Genomic DNA, 27,263 nt, shown 5'->3' on the forward strand with positions numbered 1-27,263 from the left:
ATACTCAAAATCTATTATATCTGACAAATTGTTTCAAATGCAAGACTCCATCTTACAAAATGCTGAAATGCAAGACTCCATGTAATATTGTTAAGTCACTTAATTAATAAACCCCTTAGTCATTTAGTCCTCCAAAATATCTTACAATCTATTTATTTATCCAATTTTAATGTTATATTTGAGATGTGATGGAGTTAGGGTTTATTTATAAAAATAAAAAAATGGAGGGAGGTAACTCTAGATTTAAATATCTCAAACAACTTATTAACCAATTAGCTAACTAACTAATTAATTAATCAATCAGTCAATCCAATCCTTGGTTATATAATGAGGTTGCACATCATAGTCTATAATCATATACCTACATATGCATATATAATACATACATGATGCGATAGGGTCGATGATGGGTGCCGGTGAGGAGGGTGGTGTTGGAGAGGTAAGGGCAAGTGCAGCAGCGTGGGCGGGAGCAGGGGAACGTGCCAGGTGGGGAGGTAGGGTTGGGGAAGAAGCTGTGGACCAAGAGGTCTCGTAGATTGTGGGCTCGTTTGAAGGAGGGGAGGAGTCGCTTAGGAAAGCTCTGTGAAGTGGACAGGTTGGACAAGATGCCGGAAAGCTCGAAGAATGGTGCGTTGGAGAAGTAGGGTGGTGGGGTGGTAGGTGAGGGGAAAAGGGAGGCGGGAGACTGCAGGGCGGGTTTGGAGGAAGAGAGCAGATGCACAGTCAACGGAACGTGCTCTGGCAAGGGCGGTATGGATAGTGTTGAGGGGATATCCACGTAGGATGAAGTGGCAAGCCATGAGTTGAGACTGAGTCTGAAAGTCATGGTCGTCACTACAGAGCCTGCATAGATGGAGGAATAGGGGATGGAAAGCTTGGTGTATTTGGGGTGGGAGGAGAAGTTTAGGTATGAGTGTGAGTCTGTGTGTTTGTAGTGGATGGAGGTGGTAAGAGTGGAGTGATGAATGCTGACCGAAATGTCAAGAAAGGAGACAGGTGTCAGAGATAGTGCAGAAGTGGAGGGCAGGATGGAAAGATTTGACGAAAGAGAGGAAGGAGTCTAGATGTTCGCGGGAGAGTGAGGTGGCACCGATACAGTCGTCAATATAACGGCCATATAGTTCGGGAATGGGACCAGTGAAACTAGAGAATATTTGGGCCTCAACATTGCCAACGAACAGGTTTGCATAGTTGGGGCCCATTCTCATTCCCATGGCCACTCCCGAGATCTGCTGGTAGAACTCGCCTGCGAACAAGAAGCAGTTGAGTGAGACAAGTTCGACCAGATGAACGAGGGTAGAGGTGTCGGGTTGAGGATTGGGTCGGAGGTCCAGGAAGTGTTTAAATGCACACAGCCCCTCGTGGTGAGAGATCACAGTGTAGAAGCTCTGGATATCCATTGTAAAGAGAAGTTTGGAGGAGCCAGGAGTGAAGGAGAAAGAGTTGAAAAGACGAAGAGCATGGTTGGTGTCATGGATGTGAGAAGGGAGAGAAGCCACTAGGGGGGCAAGGACACGGTCGAGATATTTGGAGATAAGCTCAGTAGGGCAGTTACAGGCAGAGACGATGGGGCAGCCAGGGTTGTTGGGTTTGTGGATTTTGGGGAGGAAGTAAATGGTGGGTGTTCGGACAATGAGGTTGGATGCGGTGTGGGGGAGACGGGAGGACGAGATGAGGTCGTGGATGGTTGAGGAGACCGTCTGTTGGTAGCTGGGCGTGGTGTCAGGGCAGTAGATGGAGGTGTCATGGAGTTGGCGGAGAGCTTCAGCCCTGTAGAGGTCTGCGCGCCATACCAGCACAGCTCCACCTTTGTAGGCCGGTTTAATAATGATGTCAGTGCGTTGTCAGAGGGAACAAAGAGCCGAGGGTTCGGCTGGGGAGATGTTGAGACGACGGGGACACCTGGAGAAGTTGAACCACTCCAAAGCGCACTGACAGGCGCCTGCAAAAAGATCCACACACACACATATATATATATATATACATACTAGCAGTATCGCCCGGCGTTGCTCAGGTTTGTAAGGGAAATAACTATAAAGCATTTTTAGAGAGTTATAGCCAAAAAATAGCAAAAAGATGGAAAGAAATGATGGTAAATTTTTTTTTTTAGTTAAAAAAGGTGGAGTTGCGTCCCCTAGACAGTTTGCGGTTTGTGTTTCTGATTCTCGACCCCATGTCGAATTTATCGATTTTTTTCAGAACTGAGGGAACTTTTCAAAATTTTCGCTGCGTTAGTTTTGAATTATGACATTGGGCTATGTGTGTGTCAAGTTTCATCAGAATCGGTTGAAAGCCGTGGTCAGGGTGAGGGTACAAGAAAACAGACACACAGAAACACGCACAGACAAACTGCCGTTTATATAGAGAGAGATACACATACCAAGGTGTATTGCACTCATAATAGCAAGACCGTGGTTTTGATTCCCAGACTGGGCATTGCATTGTGGTCTTGAGCAAAACACTTCATTTCATATTGCTCTGTTATCATTTCGTCATCTGACATGTGGCACATGGTTCACCTGTACAGGTAATATCAGTTTGATAGAGGGAGCGAACTTATGTGAACACAAAACATTTGATCACTCTAAACAAATCATCTGTGTGGTCTAACGACAGGAGTGTCCACTATATATGTATGTGTGTGTGTGTGCTTTGATTAACAAGTAGCACTACTCAACAAATTTTTTGTTGCATTGATATAAACACTTGGTATTTACTAAATGCTCTAATTTTTTTGCAATCAAAGTATTTCTAAATCTCAAAATGTTGTTTTCATCACATTGACATCCTAGTCTATTAGGAGAAATATGTGATTAAACTCTCTTTAAATAAAAAAGAAAATGCAAGATAGTATAAGTTTATTCTAGAACACAATTTGAAACACTTTCCCCAATGAGCAAAGGTTATAGTTTATATTAAACCAATTGATAAACAAGACAGTAGTTACTAGGATGAGGCAAAGCTCAATTGCTGTCCCTTCATGCAGGAATTTGCGCTTGAAGCTCTTGCATTTGTGGACCGTCTCAGGGCAAACTCGCTTAATGCTCTGCCATCATATGTTTGTCCCATCTTCCTTGGTTACACTCTTCCATGGTCTTGAGGTCCTGATGGAACCCCTCACCTTGTTCGTCACTTACTTCTAGGTTCTGAGGGAATCTATCAAGATGACTGTACATGAAATGTAGATTTTCTACTCGTGTTACATCCAAGATTACGAAAAGCTGACAACATATTAGCTACAAGAGTTTCATAGTTGTCAGCCTTTATATTACCGAGAAAGTTTTCCATCACTACCACAAATGAAAGCCATGTAGTCCTTTCCTTGTCATTCATCTTTCTGGCAAATTCTTAATCATGTACAAGTATATGAATCTGTAGTCCATCAGACACACCTGCCTTGATTTTCTTGAGCAGAAACCGTTGGAAGCATTCACTATCAGTATTTAATGCTTTGACAAGTCCAACTTCATATGGAGTGGAGGAAATTAATTTGACTGCATATGGCTTGAATGCAAAACTTAAATTTGCATGAAAACTAGAGCATGTAGAACATAACTGTTTTCAGATTTGAATTTAGCAGGTTAAAAACAGGAAGAATTAGTAAAAAAAATTTTTTCAAAACGGAGATTTTGAAAAAATTTGTTGACCTGTGTTATTTAACCCTTTAGTATTTAACCCTTTAGTGTTCAGAATACTCTGTTAAATGTAATGCTTTTTAACTCAAATTGTTTTGAATTAATCATGCATTATCTTATAGCTTTGAGGTTTCAATGATGTGATTGTTTATTTTCAGAATGGCATTGTAGGTTAGGAGTGAGAGGCCAGATATCACCAGTTTGAATATAAAACATGTAGAATATATTGGGCCGGATTTGGCCGGTTTAAACACTAAAGGGTTAAACCGGCCATATCCGGCCAAAATAGCTAATCTGTTTTATGTTCAAACTGACCAGATCCAGGCCCTCACACCTACCTTACAATGTTATTCTACATTAAGTAATTACACCATCAAGATCTTGAAGATATGAGATAATGCATGATTAATTCAAATCAATGGGAATCAATAAGCATTATGTTTGATAGAATAATCTGAATGCTAAAGGTTTAAATATCCTCAAAACCTTGTCAAAAATACAGAATAAAATATTTTTTCAAATTATGAAAATATACCACCAGTGATGCATATGGCAGAAGTTTGTGAAGGAACCACTGGTGGTTAATGTGTTACTTAAATATTTCTGAAGTAACATTTTCCTTTCTAATAATCTACCAAGTTCAGTTTTAGCTAGTTTGATGTAGATAATTGACAACAATATTAAGGTTTATTAATTTGAGTTCAACCATAATCTTCTCTTTCTCTGACACCTAATAACATATGATTTCCTTTCTCTTGATTTTAGATAACTAAAATAATAAGAAAATGTCTGCTTTAGATGTTTTGTCTTTCTACTAGTCCACCTGTATTCTCTGCAATACTAGTATGCTTTTTTTTCCTGCTGCACCACCTCACTTTTTAATATTGCATCCAAAACATTGAAAGCAAGTAACTTATTGTAAGCTTTTGTGCCAATTTCTGCACACTTTCATGTTTGTTGCTTGTTAATGTATTCATTGCTTGTTAGCGTATTCATTGCTAACTCAATTTGTATCCCACACTGAAAGCTTTGCTGTAGTGATATTTTATTTTCTATTTAAACCTAAATAAACTTTTTTACTTTATATTGGACTGAGATTTAAAAAAAAAAATTATGTAAATGTAAAAGTTGTTTAAAAGATCATTGGAATATATATATTTATATATTTATTTTATATTGCAAATATTTTAATTTGAAAATGTTAAAGTACTGGAGTTTTATTTTCTATTTGTGAAATCTGTAATTGATTTAATAAATATAATAAAATAAGAAAGATTTAAAAAATGAAATATCAGATGCATTTCTTAAGTGTTTGCTACAAGATTTAAAAAATGGATGCTGCCTCAGTTTAATTAACAACCTTAAATTTAAATTATTATTGTTATTATTATTATTATCATTATTATTATTTCTTTGATTAAATTTCTGGTAGGTTTGCTTCTATTAAATCTTTTGTTACTTTCTTTATATTTTGAAGTAAACACTGCTTTCTTCAATTATTTCAGTGCCAAGTCAACGTTGGGATAGCCATGTTCATGATGGTTACAAGCGTCCAACAAAAACACCTGATAATCATAAGTTATATTGGGACGGCTCTAAAAGTTCAAGAGTGGGTGATGAGCTTGAGAAATGTTCCAGTCGTGCTTATGGAGGACAAGGTTAGATTATTTTTATTTACCTTTAACATTCAGATTACTCTATAAGTGTAATGCTCATTTATATTCTCATTATTTTGAATTAATCATGCATTATATAATTAATCAGGTTGTCCTTTAGAGAGGCATACCCAATGACTGGTGTAGCAACATTACAATCAACTACTACAAAGGTAAAGGTGATGCCTTAGAAATAATTACAGAGGTATCATTACTGAACCAGTTCATGAAAGTTACAGTGAGGGTCATAGCGAACCTAATTAGAAAGAAAGTTAGTCTAGATGAGATGCAGTTTAGTTTTGTGCTAGGGAGAAGCACTACTGATGTTTATCTTCCTGGTAAGGCAACAGCTAGAGAAGAATGTAGCCAAAAATAAACCTCTGTACTTGGCTTTTGATGACACAGAAAAAGCCTTTGACAGCTTCCACCACTCCCTTATCTGGTGTTAAGTGTGGAAGTTAGGGATAGATGAGTGGTTGGTGAGAGCTGTACAAGCCATGTAGAGGGATGCTGTCAGTGAGGCGAAAATCAGCAATGGGTATAGCGAATTTAGTGTACAAGTAGGAGTTCACCAAGGGTTGATTCTCATCTCCCTCCTGTGAGTCATAGTTCTCTAGGCCAGGAGCTCCTCCAAGTTGATGACTTTGTTCTTATAGGTAAATGACTACCATAACTAGAGAAGAAATTTCAGGTGTGCAAACAAGGTCCTGAATCAAAGGGCCTTAGAGTTAATTGAACAAAAACTTAAGTCCTAGTAAGTAGGAAAGCATGCACTGTAGATTCTTAGAAGTAGTAGTCAGCTTCTGTTAGCTTCACAACTGAATTAGCAATGAAGGAGGATGCTTTGAAAGTGTAGTTGCTCGAATAAGAACAGGCTGGGCATAGTTCAAAGAGCTACTACTTTTGTTGGTAACAAAGGCTTCTCCCTCAGAGTGCAAGACATTGTATGATGCCTGTGTACAACTATGCTACATGGCAGTGAAACATGGGCTGTGACTACAGAGGGCATGTGAAGGCTTGAAAGAAATGAAGTCAGCATGCTCTGCTGAATGAGTACTGTCAGTGTGCATGTTCCACTGTGTGTAAATGATTTTAGAGAAAGATTAGGTATAAGTGGAATCAGATGTGTGTAAGGGTGAAAACTACTTGTATACGGATGAGGACAGCTGTACCAAGAAGTACCACTCTCTAATTATGGAGGGAATGTGCAAGGGGTAGATCCAGGAAGATGTGGGATGAAGTGCCAAGAAAGGATCTTCAGATCTCAAGCTTCACAGGAAATGACAAGGGACTGAGACTTCTGGCGATTTTCTGTGCAGCTAAGTAAATTTGTGACCATCCATACATGTGGGCATTTCCTTTATGATCCTGCCCCACTCTCATACACACATAATCTATCAGAACTCCCTCACCTACTGCAGGCCCCTCTGCACTCTCTCCATGCCCTCACCTATCTACCATACCTCCCTCCCATCCACTCCAATTTCTTTCATCATCACTTGCTACCGTCATGTCTTCTCCATCTCTAAACACCTCCTCTCATGCTACCTGGTGGCAACTCGGATGCAGGTGTCACATAAAAAGTATGCAGGTGTCACATAAAATGCACCTAGTACATTCAGTAATTAGGAAGGACATCCAGCTGTAGAAGCCATGCCAGAGCAGACAATGAATCTTAGTGTAGCTTACCAGCTCTTGTCAAACTGTCCAACTCATACCAGCATGGAAAATGGACGTTTAATGATGATGATACATTGGTTAGTTAGTGGTGGAATGATAAAAGTTGACCTATCACTAAACAACAATGCTAAGCACAACATTCAAAGTCAGAATGAAGTTTAGTGGCATTCATCCTTTCTAATGGTTTTGCTTCCTGAGAGTCACTTGTTGACATATATCTCCACATAATCTTACAAGAATATGCAATCTGTTTGTCTGTCTCTAGATTGGATGGTTGTATATTAAACTGACTATTTTACCTTTTAGCTGAGTATTCTCCCTTGTGATGGCATTACAGCAAGGTTAGAATTTCTAGACTTATTGCACGTTGAGATAAACGATTTGCCTGTTAATAACTCCTCTGATCACAGTTCTGCTCCGATATATATATATATATATATTAGTGTACATTTAAACACAAGAGAAACTACCTTTAACAGGTAATTTTACACGTCAGAAGAAGCAGTCAAAAACGACCGAAACTACATTTAAGTGGAATTTCGAAGGAATGAAAAAATAGAAACTTTTACCTTATTATATTTTACAGTTATACCTAGTTTCAAATTTTTTTAGCTAATAAAATAATTTGCTAGCAAAATTCCCATCAGTAACCGCGCCATAAGATAAACATATATTTTAAAGACAAATAACACGTCTCATCATTATATGTTATAATTTTTCAAATTCACCGTGCAAGCGCAGTTTCAGTCCGCAGTGGATGAAAGATGCCAAGCTGATCTTCAAAGTGCTAAAATCATATACATAAAATATATAGGATAGCGAATATTTTTAGAAATTTCACTACCAGTGGCCTAGCATGTATAAAAAGTCAATAGCCAACATATTCTCAATATAAAATAGTGTACATTTAAGCACATGAGAAGCTACCTTTACAAGGTGTGTGTATATGTATATATATATTTTTATATATATGTGTGTATGTATATATGTGTTTATATATATATATCATCATCATCGTTTAATGTTCGTTTTCCATGCTAGCATAGGTTGGATGGTTCAACTGGGGTCTGGGAAGCCAGGAGGCTGCACCAGGCTCCAGTCTGCTCTGGCAGTGTTTCTACAGCTGGATGCCCGTCCTAACGCCAACCACTCCATGAGTGTAGTGGGTGCTTTTTACGTGGCACCGGCACAGGTGCCAGGGGAGGTTGGCAATGGCCACGATCGGTTGGTGCTTTTTACGTGCCACCAGCATGGAAGCCAGTCAAGGTGGCACAGGTATCGCAACTACAATTTCCTTTTTTTTTTTTTTTTTTTTTTTTTTTTGAATGTTTATGTACTTGACTCAATAGGTCTTCTCAAGTTTTTTACTCAGGAGCCCAGGTGGAAGGTAAAGTTAGACACAGGGGCCCAGGTCTAAGGAGGTTAAGGCAAATGAATATACTTCATGAAAAATGAAGTAGAATACACACCTATGCATTCTTTCCTTCTCATTGTGTTGGACAAGATCTGTAAATTGAAAACCATTTAAATTTTATTTAACATGGCAATTTGCCTTCTCCATTTTCAGTCCCCACTGCCCCCTCCTAACAAGAGTAACTGGTATTATACTAAGATGCAAAGATTCCCTCTTTACGAAGAAAAAAAGATGTAAAATTGCTTTATTATGAATTTCATAGACAGTAAATATTAAAAATATTTTCAGTAAGACTGTAAATTATCTCATGTCATACATGATACCAAAGCCCCCCCCCCCAACCATTATGCCATGGACCAGTACCAGGTCATCATTTGGTACAGGGCTGAAAAAAAAACAAAAATTAAAAAAACAAGAAGTTTTATTTCATTTTATTTACTTGCAGTCTACAGTGTTTTTGTATTATATATGCAAGAACTGAACTGTACATTATGCTTTTATTATTTTATGTGTCTGATTTCCTGTTCTTGCATGAAACTAGTCCATGGTACAAAAATGGTTGATGACCACAACAAAATATTGTTTCTAACATAATTTAGGCTCCTAAAAAGTGAGTTATTTCCCTTGTTCTTAATCAAATTCACATCATTTGTATATATGTAGCTTAATTGTTTTGAAGAGAACAGTGGACACACACACATCCTGAGATGGATAGTTTTGTGATTGAATTATAATATTTTCTATTTGTCTTACCATAATTCTTTTTCTCCCAATATGTCTTGCCAGTACAGCTTTTAGGTAAGGAATTATCTTAGAAATGAAATAACTTTTAATCTTATTAAGACTATATCCTTTCTACTATGGGCACAAGATCTGAAATTTTTGGGAAGATCAGTTAGATCGACCACAGTACGCAACTGGTACTTATTTTATTGACCCCCAGCGGAATTTGAACTCAGAACATAGCAGCAGATGAAATGCCTGGCATGCTAATGATTCTGCCAGCTCGCCACCTTTTATTAAAACCATATATTTAAAAAAAAAAAAAAACTTGATATCTTTATCAAATTACTGAAATTGTAAATCACAATGGTGAGCTAGAAAAATCAATACCAAATAATTTCTGATAAACAATAATTGGTTGTTCAACTCATCACAAGCTCTAATAGATCTAGAACCGAAGGCTTTCCATCTTGTATTTTGTTTCTCATGCAAGACTGCATTAGATAATGTTGCCTTCCTTTTCTTAAACAACCAGGTACAATTGGATGAGATTGTCTCAGCTCTATTTTTCCTATGGACACCATTGATTCCTATTTTACTCTGCTGGACCCTCATATCCATTTAATGTTTTTTTTAAAAAATCCTATTTTTATAATTAAGTATTAGGGATTTTGTAAAAAAAAGAAAAAAATTAAAATATTTGCCTAATGTAGAAATATAACAAAAATGTTAACAAAATCTTGTATATGGACCCAGGTTGAGAACCACTGGCATGGAGGCTCTCTAATTGACTCAAAAGACAATTGGTAATGAGTAGAATAACTATTATTACTTATTTTGGGGCATACATACTGAGAAATGAAATATAATTTAATTTTCTCATTTGCCACTTAAAAAAATAAAATGGTCATAAGTAATAATGGTGAATGATGTTGATCATCATCATTTAACATCAATTCTCCATGCTGACATGAGTTGGCTGGTTTGACCAGAGTTGCCAAGCTGGGGAGCTGTGCCAGCTTCCAACCTGATTAGTTTGGTCTCAACAGGAGGATGTTCTTCCTTATGCCAACCAATTCATACATGGCACTAGCATGGGTGCTTTCTATGTGGACTGGCACAATCTGAATCCTGAATGATCTGAAATTTATCATTTTTGAAGTTAGATATGATTGAATTATTGGAAGATGGAGAAAAATAAGTTTTAATCTATGTAGGTATAAGAACCATACTCGTGTGGTCATTATATAGAGTTTTACTCCTTTTTCTTAGCTAAACAGGAGTGGGGAGCTATTTTGGTGCCATGTAAAAGGCACCTGTGCTGGCACCATGTATAAAGCACCCAGTACAATCTGTAAAGTGGTTGGCATAAAGAAGGGTGTCCAGCTGTAGAAACTATGCCAATACAATCAGCTGAAGCCTGGTTCAGTTCTCTGGCTTGCCAGCTACTATCAAACCATTCAACCCATGCCAGCATAGAAAACTGATGATAATGGATAGTGTGTATTATCTCTGCTAGGTGCTTGAGAGTGTTATTGTCATATCTTGGTTGGCATAAATTATCTTGATGTGCTTGGTGATTTTATGCCTTAGAAAAGGAATGGAGAAAATGTGATAAGCTCTAGTTCTATGACACAGGTTATTGATTTATTTTGCTGCGCCAATTCTTGAAAATTGATCAAGTTAAATATTGACTAGTGCTATGGTATGACAAATCCCTACATAAAATAATTGTGATGAGTTTTTGTAAAGTGTTTTTTGTTGGATAGGGGGCATCTATTACATTTTAACCCTTTCGCATTTAAACTGGTCATATCCAGCCAAAATATTCTACCTATTTAATGTTCAAACCAGACATCTAGCCTCTCACATCTATGCTATAACATCATTCTACAAATAGATAATCATATTGAAATCTTGCAGCTGTGAAGCAGTGCATAATTAATTCAAAACATAATGAATAAATAAGGATTTATATTTGATAAAGTAAGCTGGATGCCAAAGGGTTAAATAGTAATTGTGCTGATACGAACAAGCCCCATGCCTCCATGTTGAAGGACAAACCCATGAGGAAACTTATAGCCACTAGTCTGGTAGAAATAGCTGCAAAATTTTACTCAAATCACTTGCTACTGTCTTAAGAATGGAAGAAGCTCATTTAGCAAACATACTCCTAGGTACATTATACTTTCAATAAATATATAGAAAAAACCAGCAACATGATATTCTTCTTAAAAAAAAAGTGTGAGAGAAGATTGTAGGTAAGAAATGTGTCTGCAGAGATGATGGTGCACTTGCATTTAATGATTCTGCAAAGAAAGAGGCTTGCAAATGCCATTATGAAAGACTGCTGGATGTGGAAAATGAATGAGAGGAGGAGAGTCTGCCAAACATTGACCCAACTGAGGGGCTAGTTCTCTGAATTGACAGTAGATTAGTAGGTAAAGTAATTAAGGAGAAAGTTTCTGGCTCATCAGATATTGCCACTGAAATGCTTAAAATATCTGGCAGAGTAGGATATAGCCTAGTCAACTGTATAGTTAATCAGATTGTTCACGAGGGAGTCATACTCAATGATTGGTGTATCAGCAGCATAGTCAACTGCTTCAAAGGCAATGGCGACACCTTAGGAATAATTACAGAAGCATCAAACTGCTGGACCAGGTGATGAAAATCATGGAGAGGGTCATAGCTCAACTAATTAAGGAGAGAATTAGACTTGATGAGATGCAGTTTGGATTTGTGCCAGGTAGGAGCAAGACTGATGCTATATTCCTAGTTAGGCAGCTACAAGAGAAATATCTAGCCAAAAATAAACCCCTGTTCCTTTATATCTGGTGGTCAATGTGGAAGCTAGGGATAGATGGTGTGAACTGTACAAGCCATGTACAAGGATGCTGTCAGTAAGCTGAAGGTTAGCGATGAGTATAGCAAGGAATTCAGAGGATAAGGATCAGTTCTCAGCCCCTTCTTGTTCATCATAGTCCGCCAGACAATAACGGGAATTTAAGACTGGCTTCCCCTGGGAGTTCCTCTATGCTGATGATCTTCCTGTAGCTTAATCACTACCTGAACTAGAGAAATTCCAGGTGTGGAGGCAAGGCCAAGAATCAAAGGGCCTTAGAATTAATCTCGCAAAAATCAAAGTCTTAGTAAGTAGGAGAGCAGACAAATCACAAATTCAGTTAGATGGCCCGGCTCAATCTGTAGGAAAGGTGTTGGAAAATGTACCCAGTGCAAGCTTTGGACACATTAGAGGTGCAGCAATATCAGAGGAAGGTTAACTGGGAAAATAACACCGAAAATGTATAGAAAATAGATTCAACTGCCACTGGGGTAAGCCAGGAGTAGTAGATAGCTTTTGTTATCTAGGTGACCCAAGTTCGTAGTAGAGGTGGATGCTCTTAGAGCATAGCTGTGAGAATAAGAATAGGCTGAGCAAAGTTCAGAGAGCTCCTACCTTTGCTGGCAACAAAGGACCACTCCTTCAGAGTGAAAGGCAGACTGTATGATGTCTGTGTGCAAATAGCTATGTTATATCGCAGTGAAACATGGGCTGTGACAGCCAAGGCCATTCCGTAGGCTTGAAAGAAATGAAGCTAGTATGTTTCACTGGATGTGCAATGTCAGTGTACATGTATAACGGAGTATAAGTATCTTGAGAGAAAAGTTGGGTATAAGAGGCATCAGATGTGGTGTGCAAGAGAGACGATTGTGCTGGTATGGTCATGTGTTGTGTATGGATGAGGGCAGCTGTGTATAGTGACTGAGACCTTTGGGGATATGCCTTGCTTGAGAGGACTTGTCAAGCCAAGTGAAATTGTAGTCGTGGCAGATACCGGTGTCATGCAAATGGCACAGAAAAGCACCCATTACACTCTCAGAGTGGTTAGCATTAAGAAGGGCCATCCAGCCGTAGAAACTATGCCAAATCAGACTGGAGCCTGGTACAGCTTTCTAGCTTGCCCATCCTGATCAAACCATCCAACCTATGCCAGTATGGACAATGGACATTAATGATGATGATGATGATGAATCCACCACACTACCATATATTGTAGTAAAAGTACTTGGACATTAATATGATTATATTTTCTATCTTACACACACACACACACTACTTTTCACTGCTTAATAAAAGCCTTGTTTAACTGAATTATTTTATTGATCTTGTTACAGTAATGTCTTGGGATGGTAGCAAATCTCTGCTTGATCAACAACTTGAACGTGAGAGGAGCAGGCACGATCGGTACATGTCACATGATTACAATGACGATTATGATCGTGGAAAAGTAAGTTGGTTTTCTTTCTTCTAATCTACAATCTCTCATTTCAGAGAAGTTTCCAAGTAGTTCTTTCTTCATTAATATTTATTTATTTGTTTCACATGTATTCAAATAAAACTGTTTGCTTAGGGTGTCACATTTGCTATTTACAATAGTGGAGATGTGAGACAGCAGATTACACTGACTGTCAGAATTGTTTAAGAAGTGAATTATTGTCAAGTTTAAAGAACTTAGTTTCCGGGTCATCAGGAAACTGAGATCTTGTGTTCATGGACTAATATGAATGAACAATCCATAAATTGTCTGTTGAAAATCAGTTTATCAACTGAAGAAATTATTTGTTAATAATGTCAGTTCAAGATTAATTTGAAAGAAATAAAAAAAAAATCTTGGTTTGCGGTCTCCCTCTGACTGGGGTAACCATTGTGTCTCCTTTTTAGCAAGATACCTGTTTTTGCCCTTCTGTCGTAACTCCAACCTCTCATCATCTTGCACAAAGCCAAAAGGTCCTCATTTTGCCAGTTACTCAGTGACCATGCCTGTGCTGGAGCCATGTAAAGAGTATCCAGTTCACTCTGTAAAGTTGTTGGTGTTAGGAAGGGCATCCAACATAAAAACCATACCAAAGTTAACCTGATTCTTATGCCATGTGTTAAGCATCCAGTCCACTCCAAAGTGGCTGGCATTAGGAAGGGACTCCAGCTTGTATGAACCATGCCAAAGCAGACAGTGAAGTTTGGTACAATCCTCTGGCTTCCCAGCTCCTATCAAACCATCCAACTCTTGCCAGCATGGAAGACAGATGTTAAATGATGATGATACAAAATAGGAAACAGGATTATTTTAGCAATGGATGGATTAGGATGAGTGTTTCAAGTTAAACATGTCTGTCTGTGTGTCTCTTTTTCTCATTATTTTGTTCTTGGTTTTTAAACTCATGACAGCAATCATTGTAACTGCAGACTTTCAGGCACAGTTGATTTTTGTCCTCTTTATGGAACTAATTTAGTGGTATTAAGGGAATAGAAATTCAAGGAGCTCCTTGTACTAACAAGGACAGGCTGTATGGTATGAAGGAATCAGAAAGAAAAGAAATTGAGTCATTAGTGTTAATTACATGAGGTGCTAGTATTGATTTCATTGGCAATAAGTTGTTTTTTTTTCTTTTTTTCTTCCTTCCAGTGAATTTTCTTGCTTGATAGTCAAGGAAGTAATGAGGAATTTTGATGCTAGCAGTCTTTATTATTTTAAATTCAATAAAATTATAATCTATCCTATTTATTCAAACAGGTGAAAAAAATCAAAAAACAGCGGTTGAACCATATGTACAAGAGTGGAATAAATCACTTTCAGCGACTTCACAATGAACGTAACAAAGAGAAGGTGAGTTCTTTTAAATTGCTTTGCTGGAACAACACCCTCCCTACTTTTTTTTTTGTTTTTAAAAAAGAATATCTTTCACTCAAATGGGATGACGTTACCTTTGACCCATTATAGTATATACAGGGTATCCCAGAAAGATTTACCCATGTTTAAAACTTCTCTTAACCCTTTCGTTACTATATTTCTGACCAAAATACACCCCTTATGTGTTTCAATTAATTTCTAACATAATCATAAATTTAGTCTGGTTTCATTAAACAACTATAACTTTTTTATTTATCAATATATTAATGAGATTTTTGGAAGATAATTTAATGAAATGTTCTCAACCAATTCTATACTATAATTTTTGTCACAAAGTGACTCTAATTGCAGGTAGATACAGGTAAATTCAACAAAATATAAAATTATTAAAATTTGTTCAAACATCGCTATAGAAAATGGGTTATTAGCTAATATTCAATTGGGTATACAACAAAATTTTACAATAGAATTTGTTATTCTGGGTAACCTTCTGATACCCATAATAATATTTATGGCAAAATAGTCTTAATTTCATTTAAAGTTGTGGGAAACCACTAACTATCCTTTCTTTCGCTTTGTTTACATTTAGTGTAACGGTTCGTTTCCGCCGTAATGATTTCAAATAGGCTCATTCGAAAAAGTAAAAAAAATAGTCTAAGGCTTTACTCTCCTGGGAAAGTCTGTGGCTTGGTCCAGTTTCTTCAGAAAAATCACCGAAAGAAACAGTTTTTAAATTTTCACTCCATTCAGGTGCCAATTCATTTTCTTTATCGCTGTCGGAGCTCTCGGATTCACTGTTTTCCCTTTCGGAAAATGAAACATCAGATTCATTATCAAATACCACGTCCTTTTTTTTTCAGTCATAGAGTTAGATTTATGAAGCTCTTCAGTAGAAAATCCTTCGAATTCTGACTCACTGCTTGATATAATGAAATTCGTATCCATTTTTTGTCAGAATTACAGATTTTAAAAACACAATAGGAACAAATTTCGGGAAAAAATCTTCCAAAATTCACGGAATTAAAATTACACTTCGATTGTTGTACAAAACTGTAGTTGAACTGTTTACAAAGTATAATACATGTTTTCATGGATGTACTAAAGAGATTTGCTCTGATATTCTTATTTAAATATGAATAGGTAAATACGGGCGGGTTTGGGCGGTTTGGTCACATTAACCAAAATTTTTTTCAGGCGGCTTTGGGCGGTTTGGTAACGAAAGGGTTAAAGACTATTGGTTCAGATGATATGTGTCTATTGTTTTGTTCGTCTATAACCGGTTTGTAAGCAAACATGGTATCAAAAGCAAGATGTGACCAGATTGTCATTTTGTAAACAGCTGGACTGAGCAACAAGGACATAACAAAACAGTTGAGTGTGTATTGTAAAGCAATGTTCAATACTTAGAAGTGATAAGTGGAGTCCGCCACAACCTCTAGCAAGCCAATTCCTGATAAGAAATGATCAATTTGTACTAATCTAGCTGTTGGAGCTGGGAAGAATCTTTTATATGACGGTGTAAAAAGCTCGTATTTTCAAAAACAGCATACATAATTGCAGGAATTTTTTATGGAGAAAGACGGTATTTGTTTTTCTTGTGGTGTTGAAGGACTCCTATGTGAGATGGGGTATGGCCATAATCCTGAAGAATAGAGACTCTTCATAGATTCCAGCAAAGAAAGCCTAAAAGCTGTTTTGCTGCATAATGGCAATCAAAAATCGTTTAATACCACTAGCACATGCTGTAAGATTAAAGGAAACTTATGAATCAATGGATAAAATTTTGATTAAATATTCTTAGCACATGTGGAATATATGCAGGGACTTGAAAGTTATTGGTTTGCTTCTTGGGTTGCAAGTGGGGTGTACAAAGTATCAGTGCTTTTTGAGCCTTTGGAACAGCAGAGATGACAAGCAATGTTCAGAAAGTGTGGCCAAAGAGAAGTGATTTCACTCCAGGAAGATACAATGTTAAATATATCCCTTTAGTTGACACTCAGAAAATTTACCTTTCTCTCTTATACATTAAACTTGGCTCTTTAAGAATTTTGTTATGGCCATGAATGAAGATGGTGAGGGATTTGTTTCTAGCAAGAGTGAAGCTAAGATCGAAGCTGGTGTTTTTAGTGGACGAGAAATTCACACAATAATTTGTGATAAGCTTTTTCAAGAAAAATTAAGCCCAGTAGAGAAAACTGCTTGGGAAAAGTTTGTTTCTCTTGTAGAAAATTTTTTGGGAAATGAAAATCATTTAACTACATTGCAATTGTGAATGATTTTTTGAAAGCTTATAAGCAACTTGGGGCAAGAATATCTCTAAAAATTCATTTTCTCCACTCTCATGGGTTTTTTTCCACCCAACATGGGTGATGTAAGCAATGAGAATGGTGAACGATTTCATCAAGAAATCAGAGAGCTAGAAAGCTGCTACAGTGGCAGACTTACATCAAACATGCTGACGGACTACTGCTGGTTTTTAAAACGAGAAACGAACATGCGTCATAAACATAAAAGGAGACAGCAAAGCTATTTTCGAAAACCATAAAATTAATAATATTCACTTTACACTTTTGTTTTGTGTTTTATTGGTTTTAGAGTTACTTGCCAACCTAGTTGCTATTGTTCTTATACCAAATAACGGTAATTTACACTTAACATTTATTTGTCATGAATTTTCACATTATTGTAATTTTGATAGCAGTATAATAATGATAGCGCAAAAACGTAACGTGCTAGAGCAAAAATGATTGCAGGTTGCACCATTTTGTCTAATTGTAGCAGAACTTTTGTTGCTTAGTATCATATTACCTCATAGCCAAACCTGCCCTTGCAGAATATTGAAAATGTGTGACAATCACTTTATAACTATCACATGTTGTGAAGGTAAACAGACACAAGCATAACATATACATGCATATATCGTTGCTTATTATGTAAAAGTGTCGTAAGTCCAAAACGTTGCTTTTCAGAAAACGAAAAAATAGTTTCACCAGTCCAAAGCAAAAACTATTGTACTACACTTTGATAATTTTTAATATTTTGGAATCTGAAGCAGCTGGAGAGACAATAATTTGACTGAAAGAACCAGCTATTGCAAGCAAAAATAAATATTGAAAAAAACCGCATTTGGCCAAATTTGGACATATTTTAACATAACAGCAGCGATATATATATATATATATATATATATATATATATATATATGCATATGTGTGTGTATGTATGCACACGCACACATCTATATATATAAAATCAAAACACACAAATACACATATATGGTAAGCTTCTTTTAGTTTCCATATACTAAATCCACTCACAATGTTATATCATTTTGCAATTGTCCAATGTTCCTAGAAAAATTACTCAGTTATGAACCATTGTTTTTGTGAGGGAAATTTGCATTCATGCTTTGTTGAAAATTTTTGAAGAATATTGTACTGATGTTTTGTTTTTCTTCTGTAATTGCAGTGGCGTTATGGTCAGCGGATGCAGTCCTCTCCATACAGTCAAAACTCATATCATCGGCCTTATTCTCACTATGGCCATCATAACCAGTCGATGCCTTATATTGGTCACTACAACCACTACATGGGACGTCATTCTTACCGTCATTGAGAGTGGAGTATGACAGGGGTCCCTCTCTCTCTCTCTCTCTCTCTCCTCCAACTATCCTTCATATGCATGTTTAATACATGCCATACTTTCAGACACCTTCTATTGTCACCACTACCTCCACTGCAATTAGTTTTGACTGTGTGGTAGTACTTACACAACAGCGAAAGCAGTTAATCTTTAAAAAAATTTAAAATAAACCAAAAAAAATCCTCCAACTCCTATCAACATTCATTAATAAAATTCTTCAAAAAGCCTCTGGTAGATTCTTTGACTGGTACTGCCACTTTGATGTACAGCACTTTCTGACCAAAGCTATATTCAGCATCACTTCACTTCACTCATGTACACCACTGGACAATAACTGTTTTTTTTTTTTTTAATTTTTTTTATTAAACCTTCCCCTAAGTAACTCAGAGATAATTCTATAGAATTGTCAAAGGACTGACAACCTTCTGCCTTTTCTCTACCGGTTCAGAGACTAAGATTAATGGATTTGTTTTTGTCTGCATGTGCGTGTGTGCGCGTACGTGCGTGTGTGTGTGTGTGTGTGTGCATACGTGTGTGTGTGTGTGTGTGTGTGTGTATGTGTGTTGCTTCAATTGCCTGCAGATGAATCACACACACACTCTCATGCTTCCCACACACATGCAAATTGTCTGTTGTGTTGCAGTAATCAATCGAACCCAACAACAAAGAATGTGAGAAAGAACCTGTAGTAGCAGATATCTTCATATACATGTGTGTATGTGTGTACGGCTATTTATTCAACAAAAGAATGAAAATTTTTTTTTTTTATTTTAAATATTTTTATTTTATACATTTATCTCCTCTTGAAGAAAAAACCTGTGAAAGCTGCACATTGTCTTCATTAAAATTTACTAGGTCAAAGTTTAATTGACTCCAATTGTATTTGTTTTTATTCACTTTTCATTTCTTCTCAAGTTTCTATTTTTAACTTCTATATTTTTTTTCTTATTTTATAATTTTACTTGTTGCTATTGTTAAACAAATAATGAAATACAGACTGTGACAACTAGATGAGAGATGTCTAGTGTTTTTCATATCTTTAGTAATCAATTGTAATTTGCTTACTGGCGGAAAGTTTGATGTGCTGGACTATTACTACCCATCATCATCATCGTTTATCGTCTGCTTTCCATGCTAGCATGGGTTGGACGATTTTGACTGAGGGCTGGCGAACCAGATGGTTGCACCAGGCTCCAATTTTGATTTGGCAGAGTTTCTACAGCTGGATGCCCTTCCTAACGCCAACTACTCCGAGAGTGTATTGGGTGCTTTTTACATGCGACCAGCACAGGTGCCAGTAAGGTGACGTTGGTAACGATCATGCTTGGATGGTGCTCTTGGCACCCTACTAGCACGGGTACAAATGCCAGTAAGGCGATGCTGGTAACGATCACGCTCGAATGGTGTCTTTAAAGTACCACTGGCATGGAAGCCGGTTAGCCGCTCTGTCAATGATCACACTCGTATGGTGCTCTTTGCACCCTGCTAGCATGGACGCCAGTCATCGAATTTGATTTTGATTTCACTTGCCTCAACAGGTCTTTGCAAGCAGAGTTTTAGTGTCCAAAGAAGGAGAAGGTACGCATATGTTCATTAATTGAAAAGCTTACTTCTCACCTGGCACACAGCCACTTCCCCTCACTTCCACTCCCTCTCTCAGCTAAGAGGTCTTTGTCTTACAACTTACTCGGTGACCCTGGTGTTGCAGGTTCCACATAAAAAGCACCCTGTACATTCTGGTGTTAGGAAGGGCATCTAGTCATACAAAGCAGACAATTAGAGCCTAGTGCAGCTTGCCGGCTCCTGTCAACTGTTCATCTCATGCCTGCATTGAAAACGGACGTTAAATGATGATGGTGATGACTACAGCCATTGTATTGAGCTTCTTGGCAAAATTAAGTCTGGGACTTGCTCAACAGCAGCAAATCTTGTCTGATTGGAGAATTGGAGAAGGGGAGTCAGTAAGAAGCCTTAAAAAAAATTGGTCTACTGCAGCAGCTGGTAATTTTATTACTCTCCATATTAGGAAAAACATTCTACATATTGATTTATTGAACAAAATTTGACGGAATATTGAGGCAATTCTGCAAGCAAGATTTCATTCCAGCTGCTCTTGCACTAAGCAAACTTATCACATTGCATAGAGTAAGCCCTGTCAGTGAACTCCATGAACTTCAAGAAGATTGCATCCATTGTGAAGCATTCTTGAAAATTATCCAAGCACACGGTCTCCAGCAACAGTACCTTAACATTAAGGTTCTGTACAAAAACTGTAGCTGTTGCTGCATCATGTGAAATACTGTAATGGCACCTTTAGTCTCATTACTGGTGTCTCAAAGTTACAACTGCTAGCCCCTTCTGCTGGCTTGTTGCTTTTGTAAAGAAGAATGTAACCAATGAGAAGACTGCAGTGGAGGGAAATGGAAAGGCTTTTGGTGATATTACAGTTAGCAATAATATGAGCTGAGTTGCAAGAACTTTTAAGCTCAGAAGACAAACTGAAAAGATAAGCCTCTGAATTAGCTGTGCAAAAGACCAAAGTGATGTACATCAAAGGGACAAGCTAACCTTCCACCTGCATTGGACAGCAGCTTGTGGAAAATGTGGTTAATTCTGCCTTGGCAGTGTTATCAATATGAAGGCGTTGAAAGTGATTTGGTAAACAGAGGTGGCGAAACGGGCTCTATTTTAGGTTGTGCAGAAAATCTGGGCAACAGCAAGCATTGATATACTGGCTATATAATGTAATAGTTTTGCCAACAGTTCTGTATGTTGTAAAAATTGCCAAAAAGCTTAGTACATTCCAACAACAATTTCTATGAAAGGTTTTCGCAAATCACTGAGTGATATAGAATTAGGAATGAAAATAAAGCCTTTAAGCAAATCCCAGCCTCTGAAAAACATGGTACTGTCTTGGTTTTACCTGGTAGGTCGATTTTGCACTTTTTAGCCACTCTGCATGAAAGACTACAATAACCTGGACATGAGAAGAAAGAGAATAGGATAAAAGGATTGACCAAAGAATATCTGGTGCTGACCATTCCGGGAAGACTTCCAACTCATGTGCGAACCAGTTGGAGGAATCTTGCTACTTTATATGTCTTTCACACTATTGGCGGACTCTTTCGTTGGGGTCCTCTTATATTGTAAGAATTATGGCACAGTGATGGAATGGCAGAAAGGGGAGTGCTGATAGTCGTTTCATCCCTTGATAATCTATATGTAAATCTTGGGTCAGTGTCGATTCACCTGAATGTAATTGTATTGTACAGATTTCTCCCCTTCTCTCAATGTCAGAAATCATGAAGCTAGGAGAGAGCAAAGTTAATAAATTTCTAGGTAAAATGTCTTGCAAATATTTATCTTTGTTTACATAAAATTCCTGTTGTGATTAATTGCCTTTTATTTTAATATTGATTTTAAGTCAAGTCAAGTGCTGAGGTTGATTTAATGATTGTGTTGTACCTGCAAATTTATGGTTATACACCTATGTTACATAGGGACAGGTATGGGTTTGTGGTAAGAAGCTTGCTTCCTCCCAACCTCATGGTTTCGGGTTCAGTCCCATTGCGTGACACTCTTACTATAACTGCAGGCCGACCAAAGCCTTGTGAGTGGATTTACTTGACTTGTAACCGAAAGAAGCCCGTCGTAATATAGTCATCACCATCATCCTCATTTAACGTCCGTTTTCCATGCTGGTGTGGGTTTGACTGGAACTGGTAAACCAGAGAGCTGTACCAGAGACTTGGCTTGGTTTCCGCCCCTGAATGCACTTCCTAACGCATCCCAGTGCAAGAGTGTAGTGGTGCTTTTTACGTGCCACCGGTACGGGCCACGACTATGAATTCACTTGGTTTGACGAGTCTTCTCAAGCACAACAAATCGCCAAAGGTCTCCATCACTTGTCATCGTCCCCGTGAGACCCAACATTCGATGATCATGTTTCACCACCTCATCCCATGTCTTCCTGGGTCTACTTCTTCAACAGGTTCCCTCCACATTTATATATTATATAATGTGTGTATCTTCGTGTCTCTGTTTGTCCCCCACTACCGCTTGGCAAACGGTGTTGGTGTGTTTACGTCCCCGTAACTTAGGTCGGCAAACGAGGGATAAAATAAGTACCAGGCTTTAAAAACATACTGAGGTCGATTTTTACGATTAAAAATTGTTCAAGGTGGTACTCCAGCATGGTCGCAGTCTAATGACTGAAACAAGTAAAGGATAAAGATGCAAATTCATTGATGAGAATTGCGTCTCTCTGGTCTTGTTAACGAGAACTGCATATTTTGGCAAATTATGAAAGCTAAATCTGTCTCAACTCTCCTCTATTTTCTTCTAAATAACCTTTTAAGTTCAAACTTAACACTGACTTCATTCATTTGAACCTTATATTAAATTCACCATTCTCCAATCTAGCGGTTCTCAACCGCGGTTTCCAAGGCTGCATGCGGCCCTCAAGTATCTTTCCGGCGACCCCTGACTGTCTTCTTTCTATATTTAATAAAATTTTCTTTAATTGACTTGTGTTTTACTTTTTCTGGTGCGCTCCCATCCTGCGCGTGCAAAAAGAAAATCCCGGATATTAAAAAAAGGTTGAGAACCCCTGCTCTAATCTCACGAAGGTCCTCCTCACCATTTCCTTCCCTGTTTCTACGAGGAGAAATATTTTTTCCTACCAAACAACCTCTTCAGCAAATGCCACACTCTGGGTTGTAATCCTGTTTCAGAGCTGAGGCACCCGCTACTCTGAATAAAGCTATAAATGATGAGTCAAAGAGGGAGCCTTTATGCTGTCAGCAGACCGACCTGCTAGAAATGGCAGCCAAATCTCCACCATCTAAAGAAAGGAGATACACATTGGATAGTGTAGTTCCTGACAGAGAAAAAGATGGGATGGTCACAGTTTGATTGCATTTATTTATCTTTATTGACTTGAGGGAAAACAACAACCTATACATTAACAGAAATGTGGACATTACTCACAGTCCTCTGACAATTTGCAAGACGGTATTGCACAACTATAAGTACCAGTTACGCACTGGGGTCGATATAATCGACTTAATCCGTTTGTCCTCTCTGTGTTTAGCCCCTTGTGGGTAGTAAAGAAATAGGTATTGCACAGCTATTGTATAAGTTTACTCTTTTATTTAAATCATTCATTTGACCATGCTGGAGCACCGCTTTTAGTCGAACAAATCGATCCCAGGACTTATACTTTGTAAGCCTAGTGCTTATTCTATCGGCCTCTTTTGACGAACTGCTAAGTTACGTGGACGTAAACACACCAGCATCGGTTGTCAAGCAATGGTGGGGAACGAACACAGACACAGTGTACAGGTTGGCATTGATGGTTTCGAACTCGTGGTAAATTAATGGTTCCGAACTCTCATAACTCCACTAGACACAGAGTATCACCTAGTGTTCAAAGCGCTCATGTTTGGAGACAGGTTCATGAAGCTGACCATTGAATAGCCACTGTCTATTTGCGTTACGATTGCGGAAAAAATATCTCCCTCGGCTTATTACTTGCTTTGATTCATGGTTGACGACCTACGCTGGTAATATATTTCAAAATTTTTGAGTCAGCACAATATTTAGGTCAAAAGAAGATATTGGTGATGTGCCATTTACATATAGAACAGAATAAAATAAATTTGAATTCGTGGGTGTGTCATAAATATAACGGTTGTGTTAGAATGGGACCTTGGGGAAATACCAATGCACAGAGATTGGTCAGATGTTTTATTATTAAACCCAATAGATTGAGTATAATGGCCAGAAGCTTGCTTCCCAACATGGTTCCAGGTTCAGTCCCACTACATGGCATCTTGGGCAAATATCTTCTATTATAGCCTGGGACCGACGAAAGCTTCATGAGTGGACTTGGTAGACGGAAACTGAAAGAAGCCCGTCGTATATATGTGTGTGTGTGTGTGTGTGCTTTTTGTGTCTGTGTTTGTACCCTACCATTACTTGTCAACCGGTGTTGGTGTTTATGTCCCCGTAACATAGCCAATCGGCAAAAGAGACCGTTAGAATAAGTACGAAACTAGAAAAAAAAATTGAGATTGAAGTCGTTCGACTAAAAAGTCGCTCAAGGCAGTACCCCAGCATGGCCGCAGTCTAATGACTGAAACAAGTAACAGATGTTTGTGTGACAACTGTGGAAAATTTGCATTTTTATTTCAATTCTTATAGTCATGCAATTTCGGGAGGAGAATATCACCATGAAGAGGCAGGAAAGCTTCTGAAAGGTTCATGAATATTGCAGATTGAGGAATTGCCTTGCAATCAGATGACTCCAGACTTGAAGCAGCACTTTGAGCAAGAGTCTTGTGACACAGCCTCGGGACAACTCGGTGCGATAAATGAAATAAGAATAGAATTTAGTTTTGTTTTGAGTTATCTCCCATTAAGTTAAGGTCAGATTTCCCTCTTGCCTCGCAAAATCAATATATGTGGTGCTCCTTTGGCATGAGACTACTTTAGGTTATTTTTAAAATTATTTTCTACATACTTAACATTGTAAATGTATTTTTTCAAAATTCTTCTTATTTTGATTTTAAGAAAACCATATAATAATTAAAATAAGCGCGTAGATCACCCATCAAAGTAAATTTGCTCACGTAGATCCCACGGAAGGTAGCATAAACACAAAGTAAACTAAAAAGTAACCTAAAGTAATCTCCCTTTAAATTGTAGATCACACGGTAAAGTGGCACGTTTCTTTTTCTTTAAGAAATCGTGAATTTAGTGCTGCTTTCTTGTAAAAATGCAACTGCTTTCGTCTCATAGCTGATCACATTGTAAAAATCTTTAGCCAACACCTTACGGGTTTTTAGAAACTGAAAAGTAAACTAAAGTTATCTCCCTTGTAGATCACACGCCAAAAGAGTACCAAATATGTATCAGTCATATAATTCGGTCGGTATAATAAAATAAAACGCAGTGTTCCAGTATAATTGCAATCCAATGTTTAAAATCAGAACCTTCTCCATCAATAAAAGAATCGTTTCATGTGAAAGTATATATTTCTTTACTACCCACAAGGGGCTAAACATAGAGGGGACAAACGGATTAAGTCGATTACATCGACCCCAGTGCGTAACTGGTACTTAATTTATCAACCCCGAAAGGATAAAAGGCAAAGTCGACCTCGGCGGAATTTGAACTCGGAACGTAACGACAGACGAAATACTGCTACGAATTTCGCCCGGCGTGCTAACGTTTCTACCAGTTCGCCGCATATTCATGTGAAAATATAAAAAGGAAACAGCTGAAAGCACCGCATTCAGTTATAAAGCTTTCAAATGTAACCTTTCATACGTGGAGTTATCTGTTATACTTGCTGAAGGTTTTGTTTCTAGAGATTGCAAAACACACACACACACACACACACACACACACACCACACACACACACACACACACACACGCACATGCACACATACACAGACACGCTCATACACACACAGATAGGTAGATAGAGAGAGAGTGAGAGAGAGAGAGAGAAAGTGAGAGATAGTGAAGGAGAGAAAGAGAGGGAGTGGGTGAGAGAGAGAGAAAGAGAGAAACAAATTCAAGCATGCATGAACATACATATATTCACGTACACACAGACACACTCAGAGTCGTATTGAGAGTCATATTTATGGACAAGCATACTTACATATACCTAGATAGAAGCTTATGTTGTTGGCATCTTTTTTGTCTTGGGAGACAATGGAGCTGCGCATAAAATAATCTAATCTGGCTTTTACATTTCGTGTCCATCTGCTGTGGCTGTGTACTCCTATCCTGGACAAACACTCCCTCTGGCAGGTGCCGTAGATAGAAGCTTATGTAGACAGCAAAAAGACATTCCTCGTTACACAAGTGCACACATTCATACTTAAACAATACCAACAGGACAGTAAAGAGAGAGAGGGAGGGGGAGAAGAGAGAGATGTGTATTTCTCAACAGTGAAAGTATTATCTTGAGAACTGAACAAAGAGAGTACATAATTGTTTTGTAAGACGCAAGGGTGGGTAGATTGACGTTTTTAAACAGAGAAGAAATACAATTAGAAAGTTATACATAAATACACGCCCTGCAAGTAAGAAAATATCAATATCAGTATCAGACACTGTAACCTGACCTGGAATTGCGATAGATTACATCACAACTCATCTAGAACTTTGAAGATTCAAGAACGGAAATTAGCAATTAAATATCTGATTAACATGGGAGAAATTGTTCAGTGTGTCATATAGGTGTATCAGCTATCATCCATATCATTTGCACGTCTACAAGATATTATCTTCGCATTAGGCTTGACATTGTTACTTAAACCATCCACGATGTTGTAAGCTGGAAGAACTTATACCTGTTTCTTTACTGCCCACAAGAGGCTACACACAGAGGGGACAAACAAGGACAGACAAACGGATTAAGTCGTTTATATCGACCCCAGTGCGTAACTGGTACTTATTTAATCGACCCCGAAAGGATGAAAGGCAAAGTTGACCTCGGCAGAATTTGAACTCAAAACGTAACGGCAGACGACATACCGGTAAGTAATTCGCCCGACGTGCTAACGATTTTGCCAGCTCGCCGCTTTATACTGAAATGCACAACAGAACTGGAATATATCCAAACTTTTAAAAACGAAACATCACTGATGGAAGATTCTAATAAAGACAGCAATCCGGTGCAAGCATAAAGAGCCATATATTGTACTGTGAGTCAGAGAACAAAAGTCACGCATCGTTGTAGAGATCAGTTGCACAGCGTACGTGACTAATGTGAAACCTAGAGCTCCAATATCCAGACTATA

At 37.9% G+C, this 27,263-nt stretch overlaps 1 protein-coding gene and 1 long non-coding RNA gene across 3 annotated transcripts in view; both read left to right on the forward strand.

Moving 5' to 3' along the window:
• Window positions 1-19,313, forward strand: part of LOC115211697 (ubiquitin carboxyl-terminal hydrolase 36) — an 84,334-nt gene extending 65,021 nt beyond the window's left edge. For both annotated transcript variants that reach the window (XM_029780347.2, XM_029780348.2), the window contains 4 exons: window positions 5,141-5,293; window positions 13,287-13,399; window positions 14,684-14,776; window positions 18,269-19,313. In XM_029780347.2, the coding sequence (XP_029636207.1) occupies window positions 5,141-5,293; window positions 13,287-13,399; window positions 14,684-14,776; window positions 18,269-18,415 (506 nt within the window). In that variant the 3' untranslated portion in view covers window positions 18,416-19,313. The remainder of the gene's footprint in view (window positions 1-5,140; window positions 5,294-13,286; window positions 13,400-14,683; window positions 14,777-18,268) is intronic.
• Window positions 19,314-25,176: 5,863 nt separating this feature from the next.
• The window catches only part of LOC118763533, a 33,555-nt gene continuing 31,468 nt past the window's right edge, over window positions 25,177-27,263 (forward strand). Inside the window, exon 1 of the long non-coding RNA XR_004999291.1 lies at window positions 25,177-25,353. This is a non-coding gene — a long non-coding RNA (uncharacterized LOC118763533). The remainder of the gene's footprint in view (window positions 25,354-27,263) is intronic.

This window comes from Octopus sinensis, linkage group LG5 (genome assembly GCF_006345805.1).
Source record: "Octopus sinensis linkage group LG5, ASM634580v1, whole genome shotgun sequence".
Lineage (NCBI taxonomy): Eukaryota > Metazoa > Mollusca > Cephalopoda > Octopoda > Octopodidae > Octopus > Octopus sinensis.